This window comes from Silene latifolia, chromosome Y (genome assembly GCF_048544455.1).
Source record: "Silene latifolia isolate original U9 population chromosome Y, ASM4854445v1, whole genome shotgun sequence".
Taxonomy (NCBI): Eukaryota; Viridiplantae; Streptophyta; class Magnoliopsida; order Caryophyllales; family Caryophyllaceae; genus Silene; species Silene latifolia.
In genome coordinates, this window is record NC_133538.1 from 138295095 (window position 1) to 138305333 (window position 10239).

At 40.8% G+C, this 10239-nt stretch overlaps 1 protein-coding gene across 2 annotated transcripts; it reads right to left on the reverse strand.

Moving 5' to 3' along the window:
- Positions 1-126: 126 nt before the first annotated feature.
- Positions 127-5400, reverse strand: LOC141634008 (uncharacterized). Of its 2 annotated transcripts, none has more exons than XM_074446341.1 (9): positions 5034-5400; positions 3611-3923; positions 3186-3526; positions 2647-3082; positions 2452-2535; positions 1349-2331; positions 1134-1242; positions 589-1001; positions 127-488 (listed from the first exon to the last, which is right to left on the reverse strand). In XM_074446341.1, the coding sequence occupies exons 1-9, from the start codon at positions 5145-5147 to the stop codon at positions 405-407; spliced, it is 2877 nt and encodes a 958-aa protein (XP_074302442.1). In that variant the 5' UTR covers positions 5148-5400; the 3' UTR covers positions 127-404. The 2 variants fall into 2 exon arrangements, with proteins under 2 accessions (XP_074302442.1, XP_074302443.1); XM_074446342.1 differs by having other exon boundaries at positions 595-1001; positions 5034-5256.
- Positions 5401-10239: the final 4839 nt, after the last annotated feature.

Genomic DNA, 10239 nt, shown 5'->3' on the forward strand with positions numbered 1-10239 from the left:
ATAATGGGAATAGATCTAAAGAAAACATACCCAATTTTATTCGATATCATCCAATAAAGCCATGTTAAATCAGGAATAACAGGCGCATGTTCAAGCATCAGGCCTACAACTTTCGAGTCTTATACGGAGTAAATGTGAAGCCTACAAATTTTCATCACTGAATATATCTTGGGAGTATTATTCCACAAAAGCAGTACAATAACATTTTGCAAGGAGTTTCTTACTCTAAAAACTACAGAGGTTTAACAAAGAAAAAAACTCGGTAATCAAGTATGCTTAGTACTACTAGAAACGAAATTTGTCAACAGAGGCAAACCAAAGGTTTGTTCCTTAGAAGTTGTATCTGTAACTATTTGAACTCTGCATCTCACCAGTGACGACCACATCCACTAAGGTGTGCTTGCTCAAGGGCTAGCCACGGGGTGACAATTTTCAGACATCGGGAGCAGTGCTGGCCTCTTTTTCTCTGAATGCTGCTGCTGCACACCCTATCAACAAAGATAGCCATCAGCCAGTGGCAACGGACCATGATAGATTTAGGTAGACAAATGAGGGGAAAACAAAATCAATTAAAAACAAAGAACAAACCCTTGCCACAATTGCCTTCTTTAGCATTCTGATGCTCATGGGCGAAAGAATGTTGTTTTCGGTTCTAGCAGCAGAATTCTTGGTAGATTTAGTTTTACTGGCACTGTGGTCTATGTTTTCCTTGTTGACATCTGAAGCGTGATTCATCTTTGTAACCGACACGGGTGTCTTGCTTAGTGAAGAAACCAGTGGCATCATCGTCTTGCTTGGTGTGTTGCTGCTATGCTTTTCACTAGTCAGTTCTTGATTAAATTCAACATTAATATCACCTGTCACAGCATCTTCAGAAATCAAGTTGTCCAAAATGGTATCAACTGGGTACAGGTTGACAGCATTAGCATCAAAATTGGCTTGCAAATCTTCTCCATCATCAATTGACTCTATCAGATCTTCCAGGTCTTCAGCGCGTTCCCCTGGACAATGACACGCCAGTTCACAGACGTTAACGCCGAGGTTTCATTAAACACATACTACTTCAGCATGTTTCACGCAAATGTTTTGACAAATAGAGAAATAAAGAAACGAGGCAAGTCCATGAGATTTACCCTCGAGATCCTCAGATTCGTCATCTCTATCTTCTTCCACTTTGGCCAGCGAGTCATCTTTGTCCTCCAAGGTTAAATTTTCCAGTTTCTTTGACAGTGCATTTGGTTCCTGTGTAGAAAGAAACTGAGTGTGATGACAATGGACATACTTGCTTTAAAAGAATGGAATAGTTTGTACTTCCTCAGCTTTCTAAACAACAAATAAGAAGCCTGACCTGTAATTTCTCTTTGAGAAGTTTCTTTAATTGTCGCATGCTTTTCTTCTCCAACGGCGTTTTCTTTCCCTTGGTTTGAATGGTTGACTCAGAATACTCCTCCTTAGACATATCACGTTCTGCATAGTTACCTTCAACCTTCTCATTCGGGTGGGTAATTAAAGCGTCATTCCTTGATGTGTTTTCTTCTTCTGCATGGTTATTCTCAGTTTGCTCAACAGGGCACAGTTGACCAGCAATATCAGAACTAACTACCACTGAATTGACGAGCTGATTCTCAGTCTCTGTATTGTTCACTTCATCAGCCACAGTAGGTAGTTCAGGCTCAAACTTGTCTAAACCTCTTGTGTTAGTCCCTTCATCGATATTTTCAAACTCACTATTTTCAGACTCATTCTCAGACCCTGCATCACATGAAACTTCACTGTCCTCCGAACATTCTGTGCTCGCATCTTCATCAACATTTTCAAAGTCATTATTTTCTGAACCATTCTCAGACCCGGAATCACTTGACACTTCACTGTCCTCAGAAGTCTTTGTGCTTGAACCTTCATAAACATTTTGAAGCTCATTATTTTCAGACCTATCCTCAGACCCTGCATCAGTCGACACTTCACTGTCCTCTGAACTATTTGCACTCGCACCTTCATTGGGATTTTGAAGCTCACTATTTTCAGACCTATCCTCAGACCCTGCATCAGTCGACACTTCACTGTCCTCTGAACTTTTTGCACTCGCACCTTCATTGGGATTTTGAAGCTCACTATTTTCAGACTTATTCTCAAATCCTTCATCACTTGCGTCGGTACCATCTTCAAGCTGACTATCTTTAGACTCACTGAAGGCTATGTCATTCACCGTATTCTGTAGTTGTTCAGGGATCACCGACACTCCAATGCTAATTTGATCGACATCAGAAGCTTTCTTGTTCTCTGAATCCTCTAGTAGCTTGACATTCTCAGTAGCAAGAATGTCATAGTCACCTGCAAGCACAAATTGTCACTTGCTTAGAAGTGTATAAAGGCTTGCTGTAAGACATATCTCCTTTGAAGAAGCGGAAAAATAAATACTCTGGGTGAATAAACAGAATGTGAGAAACCAACCTTTTTCAGTATCTTTTTCTGAAGTGTTGACGTCCTGAAGAGATTCATCAAACTTATTCATTGCTGCAGCCTCTAGTGTGTAACCTACAGGTTAAGACAAATAAGATTAACAATTTAACATTTTAACATACAATTTATTATTAAAAGGAAAGAGCATGCTACTTTATTGAGAGAAACACTAATAATTACCCTTACCATTGCTAGTATCAACAAAATCAAGGACTTCAGGATTTTCATTTTCTTCTGCATCAACAACAGACAGACTGCCTTCTTTGGAGACGACATCCCTTGGACATTCTATATTCTCTGATGGCTTTGCTGCACTTGCTACCGTAACTCTTCTGCTATATGTTTGTAACTCCCTTTTCTGGACACTCTCCACACTGCAAGCAGCAGTACCAGCTTCTGAAGTTTGAGACACTGCAGAAGCGTTCTCTTGATCAATCTCTTCCATCACTTTTCTCCTGGATCCACGGCATGACTTTGTTATCTGCTTTGAGCTTGCTGGCTCTTTAGATACACTTCTACTAGTCCAGGTCCGACGGGCACAAGATGAAGTCATCTCAGACATGGTAGGTGAGCGTGGAGCCTGTGAATTGCATTCCTCAAGAAACTCTTCAAGTCCTTCAACCTGTAACATTGCAGTAGAAATAAAAATGTTAACTATCTTTGATCATCATGATATAAATTATCAGTGTCAAATTTTGTGGATCGAACTACCAATGAGGACTTACAATTTCAAGGGACTTGAGGGCATCGGCCATTGTAGCATTGCTAGTATTTGCCGGGATTTTGTTCTTCTTACAAAGGCCTTGCAGGTCCCTTCTACTTAGGCTGTGAAAATCCACCTTGCAATTGCTGTTGTACATCTCAGTTGGGTCCTCTTCATCTTTGCTTACATCATCGTTGTTCTCCAGATTCTCATTATTATCAACCACATCAAATACTTCTTGGACATCATTGACAACTTCCTGAACCACCTCATCAGTTTCATTCTGGCTTTCCAACGACAATTCTGCATCGTTATCCACGCTGACTGCCAAAACATCTCCTGATGTCTCCATTGAGTCATCACCTTTTCAACAAGAAAAAATAATAATTAGATCCTCAATTATGAAAATTGAATTATCTATCCTAGGAAAGTTCAGAAGACGCCTACCAAGCAGCCCACTGTTGTCAGATACTTCAGACTGCTCCAAGTCTGCCTCAAAATCAGCCTGTAAATCTTTTTTAGCCTGCTTCTGAACAGTGGCCTCCTCAGAGGCCTTCTTTCTGGTTGGTCCTGTAGCTGGGGTCTTTCTTGTGCCAGTTCCTTCTACAGCTTGCCTCCTTGTTCCACGAGTTCTTGTTGTCAAAGTGGACCCTTCTGGCTCTTCTATTGTGACCTTTTGACGGGTTGTAGTCCGAGGGACTTCAGGGGATCCAAAATCTCCGGCTGTGGGATCTCTCAAAAATTCCTCAAGACCTTCCACCTGAACACATTACAGTAACAATTACATTACATTATTTTCAAACCAAAAGACAGTTGCATAAGATTCCTATTCCCTACACCTTTATTACAGGAAGTGCAGGCAGGTTAATCAAGAATACCGAGTATGAAACAAGAATGCATCGGAACACTCATCCGACAAGTATGTCCTTCATATACAGTGGAAGACCCGAGAAATTCCACTATCTTCATAGTTTACTGAACAAGAGACATCATAAATCCAATATCCCCTTTATCCCGTTCATTTGTTTACCTTTTGTTTGTTGTGAGGAGTATTTTAATCAAAGGTAAACAAATCAATGAGACGGAGGGAGTCTACTTGGTTGTCCAAATAAAACCAATCTTAAAAGCTTATGCACTATTGACGGATCGGCCTATTGTCTAACAAATTGAACATATTAAGCTATTAACAAATGTCATAACAGAAAGACCATAGCGAAATTGGATTAGGCAAACCCTAACCTGAAGACAAACACAACCCTAATAAATCAATTACTCGAAACATTTATTGAATATTCAAGACATTTTCGATTGAATAAAGCAATAGCTCACTCGGTTTAATCCATTGAGGTTCCATTCTCAACATTAATTCGTGTTAGATTCAATCACAACATTCTACCACCACAAATTAATAATCTATACTCCGTTCAATTTAACTCAATCAAGTGAATCAATCTATTATCATTAGAACTTGTCAATCAAATCAATCATTGAGGTTGCATTCTAGAATCAAATCAAGTGAATCTACTTATCAATTGAACTTGTCAATCAAATCAATCGGTAAAAGACATTGAAAAATAAAGACTATATCCAGGTGTAGGCTATAGATGACAGTCACATGTGACATTTATACGAGGTGGAATCAATCGCAACACGGTCGCACAACAAATGAACAGATGAATAAAGTTAATCTAAAATTATTACTCCTTCCGTCTCAATCATTTGTCGATCAAATCAATCAGTATTAGTACCAGAAATCAAAACAAACAAACATAAAACTCGATCCTCAAAATCAATCAAATACCGGAACATTTTCCAATCCAAATAGCAATGAAATTGAATAAAACGATAAAAGAAAGAAAGAAAGACATACAGTAGGAAGATTGGAGAGAGCGGTGGCCATAGCGGCATTGGTGAGATTGGCGGGGATGTTGTTGAGCTTGCAAAGGGATTGAAGTTGACGCCTCTTCATGTTCTGGAAATCCATTTCTTTTAGTTTTCGAGTGTTACGATGAAGAATACAGCTATCGGTTCGGGGGAGGGGGAGGGGAATTTGGAGAGAGAAAGTAGGTCGGAAAATGGTGGGTAAATGAGTGAGATGTGGAGAAGTGGAGGGTTCAGAGGGTTTATATACGTAGGCGGGATCTGATAAACCTACTAGCCGTTAGGCTGTGAAAGAAGAGCGCAACTTTTTGAATTTGAAATTTTTGGGGGATTATTTTAATTTATTTTTGTAAAATACATTGTCTTGGTCAGGAGATGATTATTTCTATGTGGAGTTGATGTAAATGAAGGAGAAGGCCATGGGTCGAGATGTGAACTTGTGTGTCTGCGTATGACCTAACAAATTTATTAACTCAACCCAAGGATGACGCAATAAGTCTTATTTAAGACTAAGGCCTTGTTCTTTTGAATTGAAACAGATCTGATTTGAACTGAACTGAACTTATAGGATCTGAACTGAACTGAACTTATTGGATCTGAACTGAACTGAACTTATAGAATCTGAACTGAACTTATAAGATTTAAACTGAAATTACACGATCCAAATTTAAATTAACTTAAATTAATTTAACTTAAATAATATTATTGATACGGGTACGGGTTCTAGTAACGATGGATCGTTGAGCCTTATAGCAACAGTGGGTCATTCGATGGGTCTTTCAAATCCGAAACTGAAGTTCGTTTGTTTAGTTTCTTACGGTGGAATCTAGCATCTCCTTAATTGATAGAATTATGGCCTTTATGAGCTACATTATTTTAGTCATTAGCAGCCTTTTCAATGGCTTGAAAGGCTGTTTTGCTATTTACTTTGTTGTTTAATGGCCTGATAGAATTATGGCCTTTGTGAGCTACATTATTTTAGTCATTAGTAGCCTTTTCAATGGCTTGAAAGGCTGCTTTGATAGGTTATTGTTACTTTTGTCATTAGTAGCCTTTTCAATGGCTTGAACGGCTGTTTTGATAGGCTATTTATAGTCTTGTATTTCCCACAATAAGGTATTCAGTAATCAAACTTTCAAAAAATGCTTGTTAAGCACAAACACGGTTTCTATTCGAATGCTATTTGAATATTAACTAGATCGTTCTCAATAGGTCTTGAGTCCGTTCACCGTTGTCGAATTATAGGTCTAATTCTACAACTTTTATCGTTACCAAAAATCTCATACTCGAACTTAGTTCGTGTATTTTAATTTATTTCGCTTCCGCATTATAATTCGTATCATTAGTGGTATCAGAGCTTCGGCTCTTGATTTCCATATAATCGAGACGATCCTATAATCTCGTTTTATTTTATTCAACAAAAAAAAAAAAAAAAAAAAAGGTACTGTTCACGGGGTACTATTCATCCAAAAAAAAAAAAAAAAAAAATGGCTGGTGAACAATTTGACGACGAGTTTTACGATAAGCTTCAAGATTTATTACGAAACAGACCTACCGGGAGTCGTAGCGGTGGGAAGCCAAAACTGGACGAATTTAAGGTTTCGGAACTGCCCGAATTCGTTGGTGGTACCGACCCGGAGGATTACTTGGATTGGGAAAGAAAAATCGATCGTCTGTTCGATTTTAAAGATCTCAGTGACGAGAAGCGATGCAAATATGCCATCTTACGATTGAGTCGAGGAGCATCGTTGTGGTACGAAGGGCTGAAGGCGAGACGGTCTCGCGCGGGGAAGGAAAAACTGGCATCTTGGGAGTCGTTGAGATCCAAATTAAGAAAAAGGTATGTACCGGCTAATCATAGATTGAGTATTTACCGAAAAATTGCGGACTTAGAACAGGGGAGAATGAATATAGCCGAATATATCAATGAATTTGAAAAATTAATCCTGTTAGGGGAGTTAGAGGAGAGCGAAGAACAAAAGATGTCACGATTTCTTCGTGGATTAAACCGACCCATAGCCAATTCCGTCGAGTTGTACCCATATGAGGATTTCGATGGTCTTTGTAATTTATGTGTCAAAATAGAAGCCCAAGGGAAATCCAAGTCGGGGGGACCTAGCAAAGAATACAATAGCCCCTCTAGTTATTCCAAACCCGTTTTCACTCCTAAAACAACACCTTCTCCCACCCCATTGAACTCAAACCAAGCCATGAATACACCAAAAAGTTCTGAGTCAGGAAAGGAAACTAGTTTGTCGAAGGTACGGTGTTTTAAATGTCAGGGTTTCGGGCATTTTCAGAGTTCTTGTCCTAATAGGAGGGTAGTGACATTAAGGGAGGCTAGGGAGTTTCGGAATGATCTGGCCGAGGAAGAGGAGCGGCTGGGTGACGTGTTTAAATTTGATGAGGGTGTCGAGGATGAAGAAGAGGCAGAGGGGTATGAGGCTCCGACCTTCGACACAATACTGGTCCTGCGTTCTTTACAGGCCCAAGCCGAATCGATTGATTCGGATCAGCGAGAACAATTGTTTCATACCAAGTGTCAGGTTAAAGACAAATGGTGTAGTGTGATTATCGACGGTGGTAGTTGCACTAATGTAGCTTCAGACGAGATGGTCAAAAAGCTAGGGCTAGCAACCGTCGCCCACCCAAAACCTTATGCACTCCATTGGCTTAATGACGGAAACAGCGTGAGGGTTACAAAACAAGTGCGGTTGGGTCTGTCGATGGGTTCGTATACTGATGACGTACTTTGTGACGTAATTCCAATGGACGCTTGCCACGTGTTATTGGGTCGTCCTTGGATGTTCGATAGAGATGTGGTTCATCGGGGAAGAAGTAATGAGTACGAATTAAGGGATAAGGGTAAAAGAATTGTGCTGAAACCTATGTCCTCTCAAGCTATACGAGCCATGAGTACAAAAAAAAAGAAAGCAACGATGTTGGTTAAAGAGCGAGATATTGAGCAGGCCCTTGATCACGGAGAGTTAATTTATTTGCTCGTCGCTGTCGAAAAATCAGCAGAGGAGCCGCGTTCGAAGGAAGCAAAAGAAGCAGGCCCTATCTCGGATTTGCTGCTGGAGTTTAAAGACGTGTTTCCCGACGATTTACCACCGGGTTTGCCTCCTATTCGCGGTATTGAACATCACATTGATCTCGTTCCAGGAGCCCCACTGCCGAATAAGGCGGCTTATCGCTGTAATCCGGAGGAAACCAAAGAGTTACAGGGACAAATTGATGAACTGGTAAGTCGAGGATATGTTCGTGAATCCATGAGTCCTTGCGCGGTGCCGGTTTTACTAGTGCCAAAAAAGGATGGGTCATGGCGTATGTGTGTCGACTCACGGGCTGTTAATAACATCACAGTTAAGTATCGGTTTCCTATGCCGCGGCTTGACGACATGTTAGACGAATTACATGGGTCGCAAGTGTTCTCAAAAATTGATTTACGGAGCGGGTACCATCAAATCCGCATGCGTGAGGGAGACGAGTGGAAGACCGCTTTTAAGACAAAACACGGTTTGTACGAATGGACCGTCATGCCATTCGGTCTTACCAATGCACCAAGCACTTTTATGCGGTTGATGAATGAGGTATTAAAGGCATTTTTGGGTAAGTTCGTTGTCGTATACCTTGATGATATTTTGGTGTATAGCAAAAATATAGGCGCTCACTTGCAGCATTTGAGGTCCGTATTTGAAGTACTCCGAGAGCAGAAACTGTTTGGGAAAAGGGAGAAGTGTTCGTTCTTGGTAAATCGGGTGCTGTTCTTGGGATATGTGGTGTCCGGAGACGGGGTGGAGGTGGACCAATCCAAAGTTGATGCAATTCGTTCCTGGCCGACGCCCAACACAGTCACGGAGGTAAGGTCTTTTTTGGGACTTGCTTCTTTTTATCGTCGGTTCATTCAAAATTTCAGTTCAATAGCTAGCCCGATGACGGACTGCCTGAAAAAGGGGGCGTTTATATGGAGTGAGGCAGCCCAAATTTCTTTTGAGTTGTTAAAGGAAAAATTATGTAAGGCGCCGGTCTTAGCGTTACCCAATTTTTCTATACCTTTCGAGGTTGAGTGTGACGCGAGCGGGGTCGGAATAGGGGCTGTTTTGAAACAGGGGAACCGTCCCGTGGCCTTTTTCTCAGAAAAATTAGGGGGTGCGCGATTGAATTATTGTACTTACGACAAGGAGTTTTACGCCATTGTTAGAGCACTCATGTTCTGGAGTCATTACTTACGTCCAAGTCATTTTATTTTGCATTCCGATCATGAGTCGTTGAAGTATATTAATGGGCAGCAGAGTCTCAGTCCTCGTCATGCTAAATGGGTTGAATTTTTACAATCTTTTCATTTTTCTTCTAAATATAAAAATGGGAAGTCAAATATTGTAGCTGATGCATTATCGCGACGATATTCCTTGATTTCCGTGCTAAGTTCGAAGTTGTTGGGTTTCGAATTATTAAAGGCTTATTATGGAAATGATATGGATTTTAAGGAATTAGTTAGCAAAAGTACGGCAGGGACTGGTGGTGAATTCTTTATGCAAGACGGTTTTTTATTCCGAGGAAACCGCCTCTGTATTCCGAGACACCCCATTCGGGAATTATTGGTTCGTGAGGCTCATGGAGGCGGGTTGGCAGGCCATTTCGGTGTAGCAAAGACGTTGGAGTTATTGAAAGAGCACTTCTTTTGGCCTAAAATGTTCGGGGACGTCACAAAAATTGTAGCAAAATGCGTGACCTGCAAGGTAATTAAAAGTTCATTCAAACCAGGCCCGTATACACCGTTACCGGTTCCCGAGAGACCTTGGGAAGACGTTTCTATGGATTTTATTGTAGCATTGCCTCGTACTCAAAAAGGAAAGGATGCTATCATGGTAGTGGTGGATCGATTTTCTAAAATGGCGCATTTTATTCCGTGTCACAAGACTGACGATGCAAGTAACGTGGCCGATTTATATTTCAGGGAAATAGTGCGTTTACATGGTATTCCTAAAACCATCGTTTCCGATCGTGACTCGAAATTTTTGAGCTATTTCTGGAATACGTTATGGAGGAAAGTAGGTACTAAACTTTTGTTTAGCACCTCGCACCATCCTCAAACGGATGGGCAAACGGAGGTTACCAATCGGACGTTGGGCACCTTGTTGCGGGGTTTGGTAAGTAAGACCCAAAGAGATTGGGATATCAAGCTTGCTCAT

Coding starts and splice junctions, on each gene's coding strand:
- LOC141634008 (XM_074446341.1), bottom strand. CDS start 5,147: ATGGATTTCCAGAACATGAAGAGGCGTCAACTTCAATCCCTTTGCAAG. Junction 3,083..3,185: donor CCCTCAAGTCCCTTGAAATT/GTAAGTCCTCAT, acceptor GCAATGTTACAG/GTTGAAGGACTTGAAGAGTT. Junction 2,332..2,451: donor AGAAAAAGATACTGAAAAAG/GTTGGTTTCTCA, acceptor TTGTGCTTGCAG/GTGACTATGACATTCTTGCT.